At 35.6% G+C, this 23,031-nt stretch overlaps 1 protein-coding gene across 4 annotated transcripts in view; it reads left to right on the top strand.

Annotated features, from left to right (window-relative positions):
• The window catches only part of CWC27 (CWC27 spliceosome associated cyclophilin), a 201,421-nt gene that overhangs the window by 17,596 nt on the left and 160,794 nt on the right, over positions 1–23,031 (top strand). For all 4 annotated transcript variants that reach the window (XM_057494890.1, XM_036887715.2, XM_036887716.2 and 1 more), the window contains exons 5-9: positions 1,014–1,112; positions 1,715–1,818; positions 3,671–3,740; positions 13,206–13,285; positions 14,248–14,278. In XM_057494890.1, the coding sequence (XP_057350873.1) occupies positions 1,014–1,112; positions 1,715–1,818; positions 3,671–3,740; positions 13,206–13,285; positions 14,248–14,278 (384 nt within the window). The remainder of the gene's footprint in view (positions 1–1,013; positions 1,113–1,714; positions 1,819–3,670; positions 3,741–13,205; positions 13,286–14,247; positions 14,279–23,031) is intronic.

Raw genomic sequence — 23,031 nt, 5'->3', positions numbered from 1 at the left:
CCTCAAGTATTACTTTGAATGGTTCTTATTTAATCCTCTTATGTTTAGCATCATATTGGGGAATGCCATTTCCAAAAAATTTTCAAGTTTTCTTTAAAAAGAGGGTTCTGAAGGTTTCTTTTCTCCCTTCTCATAAATAGATTCCCATCTGGTTTAAGTCTCAGGCATGTTGGACATCACTAGAGGAGTATCGGCTCCCTCTGCTGGTTCAATAAGAATGGTTTCCTCATATCCTAGGCAAAACTGGATTTTGCAATGATGAAAGGGAAAAGACAAACTTGGCACAACTGGGAAATCGGTGTTATTTTCAAACTTTTGTAAACTGTTAAAGGAATCGTTCTAAAAAACATGTGGTACAGTATTGTTGCTAATATTTAACAACATGGGTTAAGATATATGCATTGACATATTTGAGCCACTCAACATAGGTTATCTGATATTCATAGATTTTTTCCTATTATTAAAAAAAATAAAAGTTACAATAAAATGAGGTTTAGGTTGCTATTCTGCAACATTGTTTACAATTGATATTATATAATTTACACATTAGACACAAAGTATAGCATAGTGCTGAGAGGTCAGAAAGGCCATCACTGTCAACTCTATAACTTCTTTGAACCTCAATTTTCTTATCTGGAGGAGGATAATGATAATACCTACTTTTTGTGGGAATTAAATGGGAGAATGTCTCTAAAGCATTTACCACATTGTCAGTTTGCTTGTCATACCCTCTTCTAAAGTCTAAAATTTGTTATTTGGCATTATATTTTTATTTTTAATAAAAATTGATAAGTATATATTGAAAATACCCAAAAAACCTTACAGAGGGGTTGAGCTCCATCTGTGCTTTTCTCCCTTAAAATGAAGTTGCTCTATTTGCAGTATTTAATGCTTATGCTCTTGTATAACAATGTGAAATTCCCTTTTATTTAAAAATTTGTTTCAAAAGCCCTCCCTTATTTCAAAGAATGAATGTAATAATTTGCAACTATGTTCTCCTTTTTATTTGATAGGTTACAGGGGACACAGTATATAACATGCTGCGACTGACAGAAGTAGACATTGGTGATGAAGAAAGACCACGTAATCCACACAAAATAAAAAGTTGTGAGGTAGGAGCATGATTATTAGGAGGTTAACAACACTTAAATGGTCATTTAAAATAAGTTGATGATTAATATTTTTAAACTAATGAAGCCTTTATACTAAATCAAGTCACAACTCAGATTTTTATCTCAGTAATTTAGGCACAATTTCTGATTAAGAATTTTTTTAAATGGAAAGCTTTGAATTCAAATATCAATGAATGAAAAGGTTTGTTCATCCTAGAAAGTTAGAGGAATTAGTTTATTTAGCTCAGTGAAGTGACTTCCTAGGTAATTTCTGAGTGATCTTTCATTGTTGAAGAAGGTCTTTAAGAGCATTTGATCTGGAATCAAAATACCTAAATTTGTCTCTCTTAACTGTATATTAAGTTTTCCCTGAGTGTTTTTTCCATTTGTAAGACAGGGATAAAATTTAATAGGGCACAGAATTATTTGGAGAATACACAAACTCATGAAAGTGGAAGCAGTTCATGTAGTAAATATATCATTATATTTATAATGGCTACATAAGGAAAAAATGCAATGTATGTCAACACAACTAAATATTATTTTAATTTTTGTGAAATTAAAAAAATGGAATAATGTTTTCAAAGTATTTCTTTTCACAGGTTTTGTTTAATCCTTTTGATGACATCATACCAAGAGAAATAAAAAAGCCAAAAAAAGAGAAACCAGAAGAGGAAGTAAAGAAATTGAAACCCAAGGGCACAAAGTAACCATAGTAGAACTAATTTTCTTCATCTTGAAAAGCAGCATTGATTCATTTAGTTCATTTTATATCCTTTTGTAAAAATTGTTTACATGCAAAGGAGAGGCCAGTTTGGACCAGGGAGATGTCTGCATTCTGAATGTGATTTTTTCCTAAATGTGCATTTTCTTGTATTCCAATACAGCATATAACTTAAAATTAAGCCAAAGAAGTATTGTCTCAGATATCTGTAATAGAAAAATATTTATGATCATTATGGCAATTATTTATGTAAATGGTTGAGATTTTTTTTTGTTCTCTTTTACTTGTTTTTCAGTTAATATATGCTCAGTATAAAAAACTTGACAACTAAAGTATGAATGGTAATGATATAATGAGATGGTTACATAATTTATTTAACTTTTTCACTCCTTTTTTTAGTACTATTAAAAATAATCTTATAAATATTTTTAGACATAAAGCTGTGTCTGTGTTCTGGATTAAATCCTGAGGATAGTTGTCCAAAAACTAGAAATTTCTTTTCTAAGTAAGTTTTAATATTTTGTGAATAATACTCCTTACATTATTTTGTCTGTTTTATTAAAGTAGATATCAGAGAGTTAGGTTTCAACTTACTCTTTTACTAATCCATATTAGGGATTTTATTGTATTTACAAGTGTTAAATTTAGACAGTTCTAAGTATAATCCTGTCCAACCCAGTTAATAAGAAACAAAGTTTATTAATCTTCCTGAGTTTCAGTTTCCCCATCTTGTAAAATGGAGATTATAATAAACACAACACCTGGTTGTTATGAAGATTAAAAGAAAAGGGGAATTTGAAAACACATGATAGTGTAGGTATTCACTATATAGTCATTTCTTTCCTTGGCATCCCACAATGTACATTAAGTTGCTATAAACTGTCAACTATGAGTTAGACACTTTAATAAGCAGTTGATGTCTTGTGTCAAAATAACTTCTTATATAGCTTTATATTTGATTTCTTTTATTTTTTGTTTCATTTACTTTGACTAATTTATCTCTGGGTAAAAGGTCACTGTCACTGTATTCAGATACTATATTTAATTACTGTGATTTACCTTGACAACAAGCCCAGAAGTTGGGTGTTTTGCTTTTGGGTTTCATTCCGAGCAAATGAATTAGGAATGATGTGACAGTCATTGATTGCATCTAGGTTTGGAAATAAAAATTCTCCCTTTGTTGCCAAATCTTTTATTTTTCCAATATTGAGAAAGAGTTTTAATAACTTACTGTTTATCTCCCTTGGGGTGTGTTTGGTGTGAAGGCTCAAAGAAGACATACTTAGTTTTTCTCCCCATGGCTATGGCTATTTTTTTAGTTAAGTTTATTGCTTTTAATTTTATTTGACAATTTTGTGTAACTTATTAATTTAAAAATATTAAGATGTATTTTGACAGACACTAGATTAATTGCTTCCCATTAGTGCTCTTGGGGCTATATATTTATTAGTTTTTCAGAAGTCTCCATTTTGCTAACCAGTTTTGATAAATATAAAAAGCTTAATTATTTCTGTCATGCTTGACTTAGTATATTTAATGCTAGCGCTCAGGATGGGGATGTATTTTTGGTCATTAAATTAGTTTAGTATATGAAACGTCTGTGGTCAGAAACCAAAGCCTTAATATTATGCTGAAAATATAAATACATAGTATATTTCTGCTTAATACTAAGTCATACTGTCTATTGTTAAATAGTCAGAATGTGTTTCTTCTTGTAGATGCTCTTCTGTTGCTTTGAAAATAGGATATAAATAAGTTGGTTTAACTTTTCCTTCCTCATTTTCTCTCTTCCATTCTTTTTCTCCTTTCTTCCTTGTTTCCTTTTTTTGATTAGAAATTTTAGTTTACTTTCATTTGGAGAGGAAGCTGAGGAAGAAGAGGAAGAAGTAAATCGAGTTAGTCAGGTAAAACTCTAATTTACCCTTTGTTCTGAATAGTAAAAGAAATTATTTTCTATATTACATTAATTTTTTTGTCTCCTGCTATACACGGCTCAGCACATTTTACTTGGTACACATCTAGTAAGTGTTCATTGAACTGATTTGCAAAATGACTTGTGTAATGTTGGGTCATTAGTGAATAAGACTTAAGTAATATTTACAACTTCTGAGATGATTTTTCCTAAAAAATTGTATTTTTTTTAACCTGTCATTTTTTTTTTTTAATCTTTTAGAACTAGAGTTAAAGAATGATTTATCTTTATGACTTGGATTTTAACTGCTATTTGTTTAACTGGTTTGCTAGATGGTAATGATTATTATCATTATTACAATAAATAATTACAGACCAAAGTTCTTATAGTCATTTTAATATTATTTATTATCTATTCATTTCATTAATTTTCATTACAGCCCTTTAAGATAGGTATTATAATTATACCTGTTTTATCCACAAATAAATTAATGTATAGATAGTTTATAATTTGCTCAGTCACATAACCAGTAAGTAGTAGAGTGGGAATTTGAACCTATGTCTGTCTCACTGTAAAATCCATGTCTTTGGGTTGTATATCGCCTCCTGGCTTTTTGCCCTACCAGTGCTTCCACTAGACCTTTAAGGGTGGTTTACCTCAGTATCCATTTTACTGTAATACTTGTTGCTGAAACATCTGCAATTCCAGAAATCAATACTCAGAGAGGTTAAGTCATTTGTCTAAGACCATGTAATTAAGAGGTGGAGGAATCAGAATTTTGAACTTAGGTTTCTGTAACTATTTCAGTCTCTAATATGAATTTGAATGCTATGCATGCTACCTCCTTCAAGCCCAAGCCATCTAAATAAAAGGCTGGAGAGAAATTTCACCAGTAGCATAGTCTAAGTTGGAAGGCAGGCTCAGTGCAATTGGCTTACTGTCCTGCCCTAACTCTTATAGGTTCCTGGATACTTGAGTGACTTTGGAGAGAAGGGTCAGAGAAAGTAGTTTTGCTGTCTGTCTTTTTGTTGAATTAGATTTCTGGTCTAAAGTTTTGTTTATGATTTTTTTTTTGAAATTGACCTTATTAGGACATAAGTTTGAATTTTTTCTATTTATAACAATAGCATGTCTTAAATGTTTAAAGGTTATCTTTCTTCTGTTTATGATTGCACAAAGTAAAAATATGTGTATATATATATTTAAGTTATACTGAATATAGTGAACTTGATACTCCAAAAGCAATTTGTGTTTGCAACAAGGTTGGAATGTGAAAGGATACCACCATTGATGGTGATAGCCTGTTGTTCGTTTGCTCTTAAACCTGAAAAACACTTAAGAAAGTAGAATGATTAAGTAAATTCTTTCTTCTTTGCCAAGAAAATGGCAACCCACAGTCCATTATCAAATGAGTAGTGTAACCCTTGTATTGTGTCACCATATTTCTCTCATCTGACTTTTTAATGAGGGTGCTGTGTGATAAAATGACCAAATGTTTGTTTCTGACTTTCAAATCTCTGTCTCTAGGCTGGTTTTCTCTAATCTCTGTCTCTAGTCTGGTTTACTCTTCTTTTCTCCAGCTGCCTATTGGACATCTGTTTGATTATCTCACTAGTTACCCCGGCCCTGGCCCAGGCTTAATTCATTATCTTTTCTTCCCAAATGTCTCCCTGTTCTGTGCCTTCTCTCTCTGTTCCCTGGCATCAGTATCCAATCTAATCAAAATTCAGTTCTGACTTTTCTCTTATTTTTTTCCTGTGCAACCAGTTAGTTGCACTGTTCTACCAATTTTTCATCTGTGGCATATCTCAAATCTATTGTTTCCTTTTAATTTATTTTGCTACTACCCTTTCCAGGCCTTTGTTATCTCTAGCCTGGGCTTCTGCCATAGTCTACAGACTGGTCTCCCATTTCCCTCCTCTTCTCTCCATTTATTATTATCAGAACAGTCTTCCTGAAGTCTCTTAAGATATTGCAGTTGCTCTCTTTTGACTTGAGAAATAAGGCCAAATTCTTGGCTTATCATTTCAAGCCTCTGCTTTCATGACTAACCTTCACCAACTCTGTCCTTTAGCTGTGTACTGCTTAAATTTTCCTACTGATAAAAATAACTTGTGCATTAAAAAAAATTAAATTTGTAGGCCCCATCACAGACCTGCCGAATCAAAATCTTGGGAAGGGCCTAGGAAGCTGTGCTTTAATGAATTCCCTAGAATTCTTATCACAGAAATGTAGGAAACACTGAGTTAGCAGAGCTGAAACACTTGCTGTTCTACCTAGATGCCTTGCATTTTTCTTTTTTATGTCTTTCTTCATATTCTTTTCTCTGTCTGAACTGTCCTATCCCACTCTTGGATGTCAAAGTCATATTTATTTTCAACACTTAAAATACCATCTTTTCTGTCACTTCCAGTTTTTCTTAATACTTTCTTTTTCTGATCTAATCTGTGATTCTCCTTTTTAAAAATATCCTCTTTGCCTTATTACACAAGAAACATGTTACTGTTCTCATTGTATACTACTAAAACATACCTTTTCTTTCTGCCTTATTAATTGTGTAGAGTTCTAGGCTGTCAGTTCCTTGATGGTAAACTTTATGTCATCTCTGAGTGGCAGTGTGTTGGAGAAATAGCATGGATTGAGGGTCATACAGACTCATATTGGCACTTCACTTTCCACTTAGATACTTTCTGACCTTGGAAAACAGACTCTTTGAAGCTCATTTTCCTTTTTGTAACATGAAAGTTATCCCATTTAGAATCGTGAAGTAAGGATGTAGATAGTCCTTAATTTGGTGTGTTACACAATCTTTTTTTTCAGCATCTATGGAGATGATCATGTGGTTTTTGTCCTTCTTTTTGTTGATGTGGTGGATGATGTTGATGGATTTTCAAATGTTGTACCATCCTTGCATCCCTGGAATGAATCCCACTTGGTCATGGTGTATGATCCTTTTGATGTATTTTTTAATTCAGTTTGCTAATATTTTGTTGAGTATTTTTGCATCTACATTCATCAGAGATATTGGTCTGTAATTTTCTTTTCTGGTGGGGTCTTTGCCTGGTTTTGGTATTAGGGTATGTTATACAATCTTGAAAAATGTTTTTGAAAGTCAAATGTCTTAAAATAAATAATATACTCTGTGTTACAATTAGTATTTTATTCTCAGAGAGCTAAAGAATATCAAACAGTCTCTAACATGATCAGGATTGCTATGCATTAGCTGCTGCCCTCACGGTCAAGCAGTCTAGAGGGCTTGCCCAAAACTTCACCAGCAGCAGTTCAGCTTCCTGGAGTAGGAAGGCATGAGCCAGCACCATTGGCCTAGCACCCTTCCTGAACATTCCTGTGGGGTTCTGGATAGCAGCTTTAGCAACCTTGGGGAATGTGGGTGTACACCTGTACATTAGGACCACCAACAACCATTCTCCACGTGTGAGTGGGTCTTGGCACACTGTGCAGAGTCTTTGGCCTACATAATTTAGCTCTTCTGTCTGTTTATATAATAGAGTCATGGATAAGTTTAGGTTGAGAAAATAAAACAACAAATTGTCGAAATGTATTGGCTAGGAGGAAGGAAATTTCTGTAGAGGGCATGAGATAAATTCTAGAGAGAGTTGAAATGGAGGTATGGTTTTTGTGTGTGTGTGTGTTTTTGCTTTTGTACTATTCTTCAGAATGTGAACAATCTTCAAATACATTTTACCTCTTGGGTAAATGAAACTTTGGCAAGAAGAGGAAAAACTAGTCCAAATATTGAAAAAGTATGACCAATAGAATATACTTTTAAAAATATGACCTTACTGTTTTAAAATGTATTTAGTAAGTAGAGCGAAAGTTAAGTAAGTGTCTTTTAAAATTCTCAATTTCAGTAGTTGCATGAAATTAAATATTTCTAGAGGGTTTAAAAATAATTGTTTCATTATTCATTTCCTTATCAAGTTTCTTTTCAGTGACTTGACAGTGTTAAGCTTCATTCCAGAACCTAACATCACAAGTTAATAATTGGTAAAGTCTGAATTGAGGCTTTACTTTATGTGAAAGGAGAAATAAGAGAGTCCCCTCTGGTTTATGGATTATCAGTGTGGGATTACAGACACTGCTTCACCCCACTCATTTATCTATGATAAGGTTCCTCTCCCACGTGGGTTAGCTTTCATTCATTATTTATTTCAGTATCTTTTCTACTACCTGATAAAATCTCTCTTAGAATAATAGAATTTTATAGCTCAAAGGGATCTCGTCCAATTTCCTTTCTTTATAGATGAGGAAACTGAGACTGTGGTTAAGTGACTTGCCAGACTGACTTCGTTTCCTTTTTGATAGGCTTGCATGATAGGCAAACATGTCTTGAGTTTAAGAAAGCACATTGTCAGAGCCTGTCATGATATTCTTGTGGACAACATGAGGAAATGTGATCTAGGAGATAGTATAGTCAGATGGGTTTATAGCTGGTTGAATACTTCTGCCCAAAGAGTGTTTTGTTGTCCTCCTGTGCCTGATATTTGAACTAGTAAGCTAAAAAGTAGTAGGAGTACCTGTAAATTCTCTACTGTAGTTTAATGAATTCAGCTGAATATGTGTAAGACTTAATAACCTTTAAGCCCTAGTGAATTACTAAGAGTAAGGTCTCCAAAATAAGGAATTTAACATTCTTATTACATTGGAGGAAACCACATCTGCAGCATTTTGTTCTGAACACGTAAGAAGGATACTAACAAACTAGATGCATCCAGACAGAGGGAGGGTTGTGAGGAGCAGGGGGGATGATGCCAAAAACATCTCACATGGGGAATGCTTGAGGAACTGGATATACCTGGGAGAGGTAAAAACTAAGTGAAAATGTGATCCTCGGCTTCAAATATTTGAAAGGTTTTTATTGGAAGTTCTCTCCCTTCATATTGCTTCCTTAAATAATAGTTTCATTCAAGTGGCTATACTGGCTTCAAGTTTACTCCTGAATCTTTCTATATAACTTAAATATAGATGTCAGAAAAGAGTTTTCAAGTGAAGGCTTACAATCAGAAAAGTAGTTTTCATGAGGCAAGTTAAATGGTAGGTCCATTATAAAAACACGTGTGCCACATTCACAGTGATAAACATACTGTTTCTCTCACTTACAAGATAGGTTAATATTTTTACCTCAACTATACGAACACTTTTTTTCACCCAAACTTGTATTGGTAGACAAATACACTGCTTTTGAGAATAAAGTAAGAATGTTTGTCCTATTCTCCTTTATCCTATGAAATTAAAGTTTCCCCAGAAGTTGGAAGGTCAGGGTGGACATGGGAGGGAGACATTTTAAAATGTTTTGCCCTATTAAGTTGTATTAAGCTTTAATTTATTTATCTTTCTAGTTCTTTATGTTTAACTAATTTTAAAAAGTTGTTAATATATTTGCATTAGTTTCATATTTCTGCAACAAATTAAAATAAATTTATTGGCTTAAAGCAAAGCAAATTTAGTATCTTACAGTCCTGGAGATCCGAAGTCCAAAATAGGTTTCAGAGGGTTAGCTAGTGAGGTGCTGGCAGGGCTGCCTTCCTTGTGGAGGCTCTGGGGAGAAGCTGTTCCCTTATCTTTTCCAGCTTCTAGAGGCTGCCCGTATTCCTTAGCTGGTGGCCCCTTCCTTCATTTTCAAAGCCAGCAATAGCGAGTTGAGTCTCATGCTTTATCATCTGTAACTAACTGTGCCACCTCCCTCTTTCACTTGTACTCTTAGGATTACAGTGGACCTACCCTGATAATCCAGAACATTTTCATCATCTCACAATGCTTAATTTATCTGCTAAATCTCTTTTGCCATGTAAGAGTATATAATCACGGGTTTTGAGGATTAGGATGGGAACATCTTTAGGAGGCCATTATTCTGCCTATTGATCTATTTATAATTAAACCAAACTCTATATAATATATCTGATAACAGGGATTACTTGGAGTTCATTTTTAGTCCTAGAAGGTAGAACTAGGATTGGTTAGTTGGTTGGAAATTAAACACTGAAAGATTTTTTTCCCCCCAATTAGAGAATTGTCCCATAATGGAAACCATTTAAAAAGGGACGATTTTAATGTGTATATAAGGTTATAAGTTCCTTTTGGGTGTGAAGACCCTGGTTTTAGTAGTCAGTGGTAATGTCAAAGAGATAGCTGCTTTGGGTGGGAGACTACATTAAATGGTCTGTAAATTCTTTTTTTTTACTATTAAAATTTTCTGGTTCTGTGCTAAAGTTCACAGATAATAGATTTCAAGAGAGATTGAGATTGATAGACTGATTTTTTTTTACGTATTGCCTCATGTATTGTGGGGCTGTCAAGTTTAAAATCTGTAGAGCAGTCCAGTAAGCCAGAGACTCAGGGAGAAGTTGACATTACAGTCTTGATTTCCAAACTTCACTCTGGAAACTCAGGGAGGGTTTCTGTGTTGTAGTCTTGAGACCAAATAGCTTCTTCTTTGGGAAACCTCAGTCTTTGCTCTTAAGTAGTTAAGGCCCATGTACATTTTGGCAGATGATTTGCTTTACTCAAAGTCTGCTCAAAATTTTAGTGTCAAAAAAATGGTCTCATAGCAACATCTAGGCTGGTGTTTAACCAGACACGTGGGCACCATAGCATGTAATTAACCATGATACAGAGCTAGTTAGAGACTGAGACCCAAACCTACCAACTTCTTGATCAGTGTTGTTGCTCTGTATCACTATGTCTCTTGTTTTCTTTCTGCTTGTACCCTGTTTGGTTTCCACTGTTTCATTGTCTATTTGTTCTTGGGTTTGAAATGACAGATAATAATGTAATTTTCTCACATCCTCTTTGATGTTCATTTTTTAGATTTGTTTACAGACAGTTTTGGATTTATTATGGAGCTCCTTGCACTGAATTCACTAAACATATGTCCTGTTTTGTTCAGCAGCTAAACCCTTTAAATAGTCAGCTGCTTTCATGTCATTTAAAAAAATGTATTTTATAATATATTAGGTGTCTTTGTTCTGAAATCTACCTGATGTTATGAATAAGAACCTTAAAATAGGTCATTCAGAAAGAATAGGCATTAGAGGGGAAATACTGAATCATTTTTACCCTCTAGGGGATGGGCTCTGAATTTTTTCAGTTCTTCTATAATTGTTTTCTCTTCCTTCAGAATACAAAGTCTACTGCAGCACACAGAGGCATCTAAAAATTGCTTTTGAGGATGTATTTCTCTGCTAATTTAATTTAGAAAGTTAACTAAATTTGAGATTGGTAATCATTGTTCAGATTAATCCACAGTTTCATCCTATTTTTAAGTCTTACTTTAAGTTAGTAAAAGATGAGTTTCCTTTCCCTTCAAGCTGTTTTAAGCTTTGGGAGATAAAAAAGAACCGGTATTTTTAAGATATTAATTAAACCAACAATTATAAACTAACATTTACAAATAAATGAAACAGTGTATCTCATAGATGGGCCAAGAATTTAAGGGAGCTGAATTCTAATCTTAACTCCTGTTATTTACTAGTGTGACTCTCATCTTCTGATGTGTTTACTTAGAGTCTGGACTGGAGGGCCTGATGTTTGTGATTGTGATTCTATGCAGGAGCCATATGGGGAGAATTAACAAGGTAATGGGTCTTAGACTAGGTAAAGATGAACACTGATGGCTTAGAGATGCAGGAAGAAAAAATTTTAGGGAAGGAAAACATGAACAAAAGATTTCAAATTTTATTCTGGTTTAGGCCATTTTATGTTCACTTGTATGCTTTGACACATACCTCATTTAATTCTCTTGTGTGAAATAGGCAGGGTTGTTGTTATTATCCATTTTGTAGGAAAGAGTTCTGAGGTTTTATGAGGTCATTCTGTTTTCTCACATGGTACAAGTTTTGGACTAAAATCCTTACAATTACTGAATATTAGATTTTGAAAACTCATTTGGTCCAATTGTCTTTCCTTACTCCTGAGTTCTTCCTACTGTACAACCTTCTGTTTTTGGAACATTTTTTTTTCAGCTTTCAGTTTTGGACAAACATTATGAAGTAATTAGTTGATGTTTTGCCTCTTCATCACTCCTTGGTTTATGTAAGATTATTTGTTTAAGATTGAGTAAGATTAATTGCATAATTCAGATTCTGTGACTTTTTAAAACTACAGATAAATAGCATCTTTAGATTAACTGGGCAAGGTTTCATTTTGTGAAACTAGACTATAAGCAGGTTTTAGTTAATTATATCCTTAAAATATGGATAACTCCATGTTAATACAGAAATTTAAAAATCTATTATTTTCATTATGGAAATATATTTCAGAAGTTACACGTCAGCCTCAAAGTAAAAATCTATCCAAAATTCTCAAGATTGTTAAACAGTGGTGAACTGAGCTTAAGGGAGAGAAGCATTTTTACATCTTGGTATCTGAGATTTTAAAATTTCAAAATAAATACAAATTATTATTTCTAATTCTAACTCTAGCCTCTTACTGTTCACTCTTACATGATTGGTTAGGGCAGTTCCTGTCTCAAGATACAAGGCATAAATTTGTTCTCCCATCCTGCGGAGGGGAGTCTGAAACCAGGCCAGTGTTCTGGGTCCACAGTGGCCTCTAGGAAAGAAAAATTGATACATTTGGATTTTTGGTATTTTTTCAAGTAGACCCAGATTTATATCCTAGATCCTCTACCACTGATGAGCTTTGTGATCTCTACTAAATTAATTCTCTAACTCTGTATTTTCTATCTGTAAAATGGGGCTAATAATGCCCACTTTATATACTTTTATTTGGGGAGGTAAGTAGGTAAGGGGTAGGAATACCGTATTGTAGCACAATGCCTGTCACAAAGTATATGCTTAATAAGTTACAATAGTAGTAGTTGTTATTTTATAGTTCTACTTCTTCTACCTTCCTGTGCCATGTTTCCTTACTAAAGTGTAGATTTGTTGAAAGCATGAACTCTCAAATTAAAGAATTTAGTAAATATTTGGTCATTGATGAGTTGTCTGTCTTGACAGCCTCTCCTCATCTATGTTTTCACTTTGCTAAGTAGTTCCTTGTAAGTGCACTTATCTGGTTGCTAGGGTGCCTTTTTAAAGTGATTCCAGGTAGATAGACAGTGTATTTGAAGAATAATCATGTGCATTTATGGGTATTTTAAATTACTCTTGTGATCTATCATCTAAGTTTTAATATATGAGTCAAAAGTTAATTAGTTGTATGTAAATTATAATAGGAGTTAGTGTTTGAAAATAGTAATCAGTAAGCTTTAAGGATATATCACTTTTGAAAGAAAAGGTGTTTCTAAAATAATATTTTCAGTCAGTGGGAGAGTAAAATTCTTATTTATAAAGCTTTAGTTTATACTGAAATTTTCAGGAACACAAATCTTTTTCTAACCACATTGTATCAGTACTAGATTTTATGTAAATCTGTTGACCTGTCCTTTTGACGACTTCCCCCCCAAGTCATGATTATGTCATACATTCCTTTCTAGAGCATGAAGGGAAAAAGCAAAAGTAGTCATGACTTGCTAAAGGATGATCCACATCTCAGTTCTGTTCCAGCTGTTGGAAGGTTAGTACGGTGCTAATGTGATCCTGAGTTCTTATTTTCTGGCTCAGATCATTTTCTTGCTTCCTTTTTGAGTAAACACTCTGTTCATAAGTCATGTTTTCAACCAGCCAAAAAACTAAAGCATTTTGGTAGTGTTGGTGGTAGAGCTTCTAGCATAATGGAGAGAACATCCTTATTGCTTTCACTCTTCTATCTACTCTATCTACCTCTATCTACCTCTGTTGAACTAATTAAATTTAAAATCGTGAGATAATTTGAATGCTAGGAAACTGTTTAACAGTTTAATGATTAATTCAGAGGTGCTTTGCTAACTTTTTTCTTGAATCATTTTTGTCTCTGTTGGTATCATGGGTCAGCAAATTGGAGTTGAAGTGTTTTGTGAAGAAGTCACATATTTTGGGCCAATCCATTGAGTACTTTTCTTACATATTTCAGGAGTTAACCAAAAATTGACTTACTATCTTTGTTGCTTCTGCTTAAGCAGGGAAGATGTCTTACTGTTTAACGTAAATGCATATGATATACTGGGCCATTGTCTCAAAGGGGAACTAAAATACTGTTGCAGTGAGTTTGGTTACCTTTACAAAATTCTGTTTTGAAATGATCTTCTTTTAATATCCTGTATGTTAAGGATTTGGTTTCTTCAACCAGAATACATCCAGCAAATAGAAGAAATTATTTCCTGTAGCCTTCTGTTCATAGAAGTAGCCCTGTTTGCTTTTTTTTCTATTCTAGTGAACTCATATATATGTTAGTGGAGCATACGTCTTATTCTATTCATAAAAATGACCCCCTTTTAGAATGTTTCCATATGCTTTACAATGCCATTCTGAAATTCCTGAAATTGAAACAAATTTTTGAACTATTAATTCTAGCAAAATATTATAAATTTTGGATTCTTGAATAATTTTATTAGTTTCATTTTGAAGCTAAATTTTGCTTGTTTTCTTTACTTTTTGTAGTGAGGAAGGTGATGCAGCAGATTTGGCTGATGTGAGTATTAATTTTAGTATAAATAAAGTTTGAATGATTTATAGACAATTCAGAATTTTTACAAAAAATTAATTTTTTTCCTTAGAAGGTAATATATCTTTTATAATTATATATGTAAAATTTTGAAAAAATAGATTTGAAAAATAACTTATTTTGATACTGGAATATTTCCTTCCAAGTGTGTGTGTACATGTGTATTTCCCTACAAAATTGAAGTCTTACTTATGAATTTCTAACCTGTTTTTTCTCCCTCTCATGTAATACTACTTGAATACTCATAATTCAGATGTCATTGATTTTATTTTATTATGTTAAAAGTTTAAATGTTGCACGGGCATCCTACATGTAATACGGCAAATGCTTGTGACAGTCATTTATAGCAGTATTTCTTTATACACACATTTTAGAAGATCTCTTTCAAGACTGTAGTGATATTTCCTTATTAGTCGTACTTGCTACTAAAGCTGATAAAATAGATGGCAGAGTTTCCTTTATATATAAGAGATCAAGTTTTTCAAGTCTTCCACTTTGCTACTTTATGTAAAAACCCTTTGATTTGTGCATTGTATAATTTGGTAAGAGGTACATAACTTTCCATACATGAACACAACTTCATCTGTTACCACAGTCAAACGAGAGGGTTCCCTCTGACTATACACCATTAAGGAAGGATGAATATCTAACCTGGTCAAGAAAACTTTCTTGGAAGAAGTGATGCTGTATTGTATCTTATAGGAGAATTAGAAAACTGGATCAAAAAAGAAAGTGGTGATGAGTGGGGTTTCCGTAGCTCAGAGAACAGCATATACTAATGCATGGTAACAAGATGAGATTATACCCTATTTAGAAAGTACATGCTGAGATTACATTCAAGAAAGAGCCTGCCTGTGCAGAGTAGGGAAAATAGTATTGAAAGTAGAGGGAAATGCACATACAAAAGTCTTCAGCCAGAGAGAATTTGGTGTATTCCAGGATCTTAAAGCAGACCAGTGTGACCAGAGTGTAGTGAAGGAAGAATAGGACGAGGGCGGAAAGCTTCATAGGCCATAGTGAGGAGTTTGAATTTCATCCTAAAACTAATGAGGAACAGTTGAGGGGTGTCAGTTAAAAAGAAGAGTCCTATGTTTAACTTTGCATTTTCGTGACATCACTGTTGGCAACATTATAGGGGATACATTAGAAGAAATAAACTATTGGGAAGCTATGTTAGGAAGAGAGTTTGATATAAGACCACAGCTGTGAGATGGGAAAGAGACTTGAAAGAGGTCTAAGTGGTGACTGGTTCCATACTATAAGGGGAGGGAGAAGGAGGAGTCTGGGACAACCACAATGTCTGATTTGGGCAACATCATAGATTTGGGGAGGGGAGAAAGATGAAAAAGAATGTGGTTAATTTTGTACAGTGTGAGATTCAGATAACTTGGAAATATCATGTGACCATAATATGGCTCTGGAAGATAGGCCAAGGCCTGATGTAAAAATGTAGATATGGGGGGATTGCTCAAGATGGCAGTGTGAATAGAGCGGCAGAAATCTCCCAAAACCATATATATTTTTGAAAATACAGCTATTCCTAAAAAAGAGACCAGAAGGTACAGTACAACAGCCAGGCTACATCTACATCTGCAAGAACTCAGCATCTCATGAAAAGGTTAAGATACAAAGCCATGACCCGACGGGAGCCGACCACTTCCCCCACCCCAGCTCACCAGTGGGAGGAAAAGAATCAGAGCGGGGAGGGAGTGGAAGCACAGGACTGCTAAATAACCAGCCCTAGAAATCTACCCCAGGAGCACAGACACACATCACATGGTGTACTGGATATTAGAGAAATGGAAAAGTAAAATCCGAGATGGAGACTGCAAGAGGGCACCCACAGCCAGCTCCCCTGGGACAAAAGAAAAGCCGGTGCTTTAAAAGTCTTATAAAGGGACAAGGGTTTAACAGGTGGACAAAATCGTCCTGGCACACTCAGCCCAGCAGGCTGGGAATCTAAGGAACTTAAGGCACCCTAACCCCCTGGGTGGCAATGCAGAAGCCACTCACGGTGAGAAGCAGCCTGCTGTTCATTCCCCTGTGCCGGTGCTGCAAGCAAACTGGCTGACCCACCACCACTGCGGAGCAGCCAGGAAGCAGCCCCACCCACAGCAACCACATAGAGTCTCCTTCCAGAGTGCAGCTAACCGGGCCAGACCCAGGGGCTACCCCCACATGCAGCTGCCCAGCACAGGCAGAGGAAGCTGGGGCAAGGTCCTAAAGGCATGAAGGGGCACCATTCTCCCAGGAGAACACACCTGGCACATCTGCTACCCTCCACAGTGCCCTAGGCAATCCCAAGGGCCGCCCTGCCCATGGAAGCTCAGGTGATTAACCCAGGGACTGCTCTCTGTGTGTGGGTAACTGGCACAGGCAGCAGAGAAGAGCAAGAACCAGCAGGCAGGAAGGGACTTTGTTCTCCCAGCTAACACATGCACCACCTGCCAGCTATCACTTCTATCACCATGAAAAGGCAGAAGAACTTGGTACAGTAAAGAATAATTCAAACAACCCCAGAGACAGGGCCTGGAGAGGGAGATATAATTCAAAATAAAAGTCATAACCATGCTTATGGACCTGCAGAGAAATATGCAAGAACTAAGGGATGAAGTCCGGAGGGAGAAAACAGAAATGAAACAGCCAATAGAAGGACTTAAGAGCAGACTGGATGAGGTGCAAGAGACTGTTAATGGAATAGAACTCAGAGAACAGGAATACAGAGAAGCTGAGGCAGAGAGAAAGAAAAGGACCTCTAGGAATGAAAGAATATTAAGAGAACTGTGTGACTAATCCAAATGGAACAATATTTGCATTATAGGGGTACCAGCAGAACAAGAGAGAGAAAAAGGGATAGAAAGTGTCTTTGAAGAAATGATTGCTGAAAACTTCCCCAAGCTGGAGAAGGAAATAGTCTGTCAGACTATGGAACCCCACAGATCTCCCAACACAAGGGACCCAAGGAAGAGAACACCAAAACACATTATAATTAAAATGCAAAGATCAACAATAAGGACAGGGTATTAAAAGCAGCCAGAGAGAGAAAAAAAGATCACCTACATAGGAAAACCATCAGGCTATCATCAGACTTCTCAACAGAGACCTTACAGGCCAGAAGAGAATGGCATGATATATTTAATGCAATGAAACAGAAGGGCCTAGAACCAAGAATACTGTATCCAGCAAAATTATCATTTAAATTTGAAGGAGGAATTAAACAATTTCCAGATAAGCAAAAGTTGAGGGAATTTGCCTCCCAAAAACCACCTCTACAGGATATTTTTAAAGGGACTGCTTTAGATGGAAGAACTCCTAAGGCTAAATAGATGTCACTAGAGAAAATAAAACAACAGCAAAGAAAGCACCAACCAAATACTAATTAAAGGCAAAAAATAAAATCAACTATCCACAAAAGCAGTCAAAGGAAACACAAAAGAGTACAGAATAAAACTCCTAACATATAAAGAGTGGAGGAGGAAGAATAAGAAGGGAGAGAAATAAAGAATTGTCAGACTGTGTTTATAATAGCATGATAAGTGAGTTAAAGTTAGACAGTTAGATAGTAAGGAAGCTACCCATGAACCTTTGGTAACCACGAATCCAAAGCCTGCAATGGCAATAAGTACACATCTATCAATAATCACCCTAAATGTAAATGGACTGAATGCACCAATCAAAAGACACAGTAATAGAATGGATAAAAAAGCAAGGCCCATCTATATGCTGCTTACAAGAGACTTACCTCAATCCCAAAGACATACATAGACTAAAAGTGAAGGGATGGAAAAAAGGTATTTCTTGCAAACAATAGGGAGAAAAAAGCAGGTGTTGCAGTCCTAGTATCAGACAAAATAGACTTCAAAATAAAGAAAGGAACAAGAGACAAAGAAGGATATTATATAATGATAAAGGGGTCAGTCCAACAAGAGGATATAACAATCATAAATATCTATGCACCCAACACAGGAGCACCAACATATGTGAAACAAATGCTAACAGAATTAAAGGGGGAAATAGACTGCAGTGCATTCATTTTAGGAGACTTCAACACACCACTCACTCCAAAAGACAGATCCACCAGACAGAAAATAAGTAAGGACACAGAGGCACTGAACAACACACTAGAACAGATGGACCTAATAGACATCTGCAGAACTCTATACCCAAAAGCAGCAGGATACACAGTCTTCTCAAGTGCACATGGAAAATTTTCCAGAATAGGCCACATACTAGGAGACGAAAAGAGCCTCAGTAAATTCAAAAAGATGGTAATTATACCAACCAACTTCTCAAATCACAAAGGTATAAAACCAGAAATAAATTGTACAAAGAAAACAAAAGGTTCACAAACACATGGAGGCTTAACAACATGCTCCTAAATAATCAATGGATCAATGACCATATTAAAACAGAGATCAAGCAATATATGGAAACAAATGACAACAACAGCACAATGCCCCAACTTCTATGGGACACAGAGAAGGCAGTTCTATAAGGAAAGTATATAGCAATCCAGGCCTATTTAAAGAAGGAAGAACAATCCCAAATGAATAGTCTAAAGTCACAATTATTGAAACTGGAGAAAGAAGAACAAATGAGGTCCAAAGTCAGCAGAAGGAGGCACATAATAAAGATCAGAGAATAAATAAATAAAATTGAGAAGAATAAAAAAATAGAAAAAATCAATGAAACCAAGTCTGACCAGGAGTTTATCTATTTTGTTTATTTTCCAAAAAAAAGAAGAGGAGGGAATACTTCCAAACTCATTCTATGAAGCCAGCATCACTCTAATACCAAAACCAGGCAAAGACCCCACAAGAAAAGAAAATTACAGACCAATATCCCTGATTAACATAGATGCAAAAATACTCAAAAAAATGTTAGCAAACTGAATTCAAAAATACATCAAGAGGATCATACACCATGATCAAGCGGGATTCATCTCAGGGATGCAACAGTGGTACAATAATCGAAAATCCATCAACATCATTGACCACAGCAACAAAAAGAAGGAAAAAAACCACATGATCATCTCCATAGATGCTGAAAAAGCATTTGACAAAATTCAATATGCATTCATGATAAAAACTCTCAACAAAATGGGTATAGAGGGCAAGTACTTCAACATAATAAAGGCCATATATGACAAACCCACAGCCAACATCATACTTAACAGCAAGAATCTCAAAGCTTTTCACCTAAGATCACAAACAAGATGGGGATGCCCACTGTCCCCACTTTTATTGAACATAGTACTGGAGTTCCTAGCCATCGCAATCAGACAAAACAAATAAATACAAGGCATCCAGATTGGTGAGGAAGAAGTCAAACTGTCACTATTTGCAGATGACATGATATTGTACATAAAAAACCCTAAAGATTCCACTCCAAAACTACTCGCACTAATATCTGAATTCAGCAAAGTTGCAGGTTACAAAATTAATACACAGATATCTGTTGCTTTCTTATACACTAATGATGAACTAGCAGAAAGAGAAATCAGAAAAACAATTCCATTCACAATTGCATCAAAAAGAATAAAATACCTAGGAATAAACCTAATCAAGGAAGTGAAAGACCTATACCCTGAAAACTACAAGACACTCTTAAGAAAAATTAAAGAGGACACTAACAAATGGAAACTCATCCCATGCTCTTGGGTAGGAAGAATTAATATTGTCAAAATGGCCATCCTGCCTAAAGCAATCTATAGATTCAATGCAATCCTCATCAGAATACTAATAGCATTCTTCAACGAACTGGAACAAATAGTTCAAAATTTCATATGGAACTACAAAAGACCCCGAATAGCCAAAGCAATCCTGAGAAGGATGAATAAAGCAGGGGTGATCTCACTTCCCAACTTCAAGCTCTACTACAAAGCCATAGTAATCAAGACAATTTGGTACTGGCACAAGAACAGACCCACAGACCAGTGAAACAGAATAGAGAGTCCAGATATTAACCCAAAGATATATGGTCAATTAATATACGATAAAGGAACCATGAATATACAATATACATGGATATACAGCTAGTGTTGGCAAAATTGGACAGCTACATGTAAGAGAATGAAACTGGATCATTGTCTAACCCCAGACACAAAAGTAAATTTGAAATGAATCAAAGACCTGAATATATGTCATAAAACCATAAAACTCTTAGAAAAAAAACATAGGCAGAAATCTCTTGGACATAAACATAAGCAACTTCTTCATGAACATATCTCCCTGGGCAAGGGAAACAAAAGCAAAAATGAACAAGTAGGACTATATCAAGATGAAAAGCTTCTGTACAGCAAAGGACACCATCAATAGAACAAAAAGGCATCCTACAGTATGGGAGACTATATTCATAAATGACATATCCGATAAAGGGTTGACATCCAAAATATATAAAGAGCTCATGTACCTCAACAAATGAAAAGCAAATAATCCAATTAAAAAATGGGCAGAGAATTTGAACATACACTTCTCCAACGAAACTCATATAGCCAACAGGCACATGAAAAGATGCTCCACGTTGCTGATCATCAGGGAAATGCAAATTAAAACCACAATGAGATATCACCTCACACCAGTTAGGATGGCCTCCATCCAAAAGACAAACAACAATAATTGTTGGTGAGGATGTGGAGAAAGGGGAACCCTCCTACACAGCTGGTGGGAATGTAAATTAGTTCAACCATTGTGGAAAGCAGTATGGAGGTTCCTCAAAAACTCAAAATAGAAATACCATTTGACCCAGGAATTCCACTCCTAGGAATTTACCCTTAGAATGCAGGTGCCCAGTTTGAAAAAGACATATGCACTCCTATGTTTATCGCAACACTATTTACAATAGCCAAGAAATGGACACAACCTAAGTATCCATCAGTAGATGAATGGATAAAGAAGATGTGGTACATATACACAATGGAATATTATTCAGCCATAAGAAGAAAACAAATCCTACCATTTGCAACAACATGGATGGAGCTAGAGGGTATTATGCTCAGTGAAATAAGCCAGGCAGAAAAAGACAAGTATCAAATGATTTCCCTCATCTGTGGAGTATAAGAACAAAGAAAAAAACTGAAGGAACAGAACAGCAGACTCACAGAACTCAAGAATGAACTAACAGTTACCAAAGGGAAAGGGACTGGGGAGGATGGGTGGGAAGGGAGGATTAAGGTGGAAAAAGTGGCATTACGATTAGCAGACATAATGTGAAGGGGACACAGGGAAGGAGGTACAACACAGAGACGACAAGTAGTGATTCTATAGTATCTTACTATGCTGATGGACAGTGACTGTAATGGGGTATGTGGTGGGGATTCGATAATGGAGGGAGTCTAATAACCATAATGTTGCTCATGTAATTGTAGATTAATGATACAGAAAAAAATATGAAGGATGGCACAGTAAAAAAAAGTTTAGATGTGTTTTTATGGTCTTGGTGGGAGTGAGGTCATCTATGGATAGTGTGTGATCTCTAACCTGTTTGTGTCCCATATCCGTTGCAATGACTAAAACTATGGACCTTCTTCCCAGGAAATTAACTACATCCACAAACAAAATTTATGAATTTGTAGGGAATTATTTCAGACCTTCTAAGGACCAAGCATGGAAGACCTACATTAGTGGTTATCAACTCTTGGGGCTAAAGAATTTCTTTAACATCCCACTGAAAACATTCACTACTTCTATCCTTAGAGATCTGTTTCAGCAAGATTGGGATGAGGGCTAGGATTTTACATTTTGAAACAAGAAATCCATGTTTTATAGTCTTAAGGGCCAGACTTTGAGAACCACTGCTCCAGGGGTCCACAGTCCTGTCTCATGACTCACCTGATCAAGTAATCACCGGAAAAAAAGATCCACTTGGGGTAGTTTCCCCTTCCCTTTCTCTCCTCCCTCCCTTTTTTCTCCCTTCTCTCTTCTCTATTAATGCTGGAAACTCTCCTGGAAGTTGAAGATACAGCAGTAAGCAAAACAATCCAGAATTTTAGACCTCATGGAGTGCTACCTCTAACATGGGAGAGAGACAATAAATACATAAATAATTAAAATATATAGTATATCAGATGGGTGATAAGTGCTTTGGGGAAAAGAAAAATCAGGAAGGAGAATAGAGAATACTACTAGAGGTGGGCACGTGCCTCTGCCATTTTAATAGTGCAATCAAGGAAGTTTCACTGAGAGGGTAACTTTTGAGCAAAGACTTGAAAGAGATGAAAGAACAGCAATGCAGGTCTATGGAATAGGAGTGTTTTAAGCTGGAGAGAACAGCATTTCCAAATTTAGCTAGTGTTGCTGGCCTCTCTCTGTAGATTATGTCAGAGAGGTACAGATTGTAGAAGGTCTTGAGTTAGTAGAAGTTGCATTGGAAGGTTTTGAGAAGAGGAGTAATCGTAACTTTGATTATAGGAAGAAATCTCAGCTTCTTCATCACTACCTCTCCTACTTGAATTAATACCTAATTGAGGTCAGTATGCTGGCCAATTGCCTCTAGAAGCCCCATTTCCCACCAGGAAAGAAGAGGAATGTAGATGGACGTAATATCCTGGGTGATACAGAGGGAACAAATTCTGTCCTGAATAGAGGGGCTGGGTGTGAATTGAGCAAACGACCCTTGCTGGGGTATCCCAAACTTAGCACAGTTGGACTAGAGCAGACCCCAGGGGTATTCCCAGCTGTGACAGATTCCTCAAGCCTTCACTAATTCACAACAAAACAAAA

This window comes from Manis pentadactyla, chromosome 2 (assembly GCF_030020395.1).
Source record: "Manis pentadactyla isolate mManPen7 chromosome 2, mManPen7.hap1, whole genome shotgun sequence".
Lineage (NCBI taxonomy): Eukaryota > Metazoa > Chordata > Mammalia > Pholidota > Manidae > Manis > Manis pentadactyla.
Note: the sequence above shows the minus strand (reverse complement) of the source record. Positions and strands in the feature narration are given on the sequence as shown.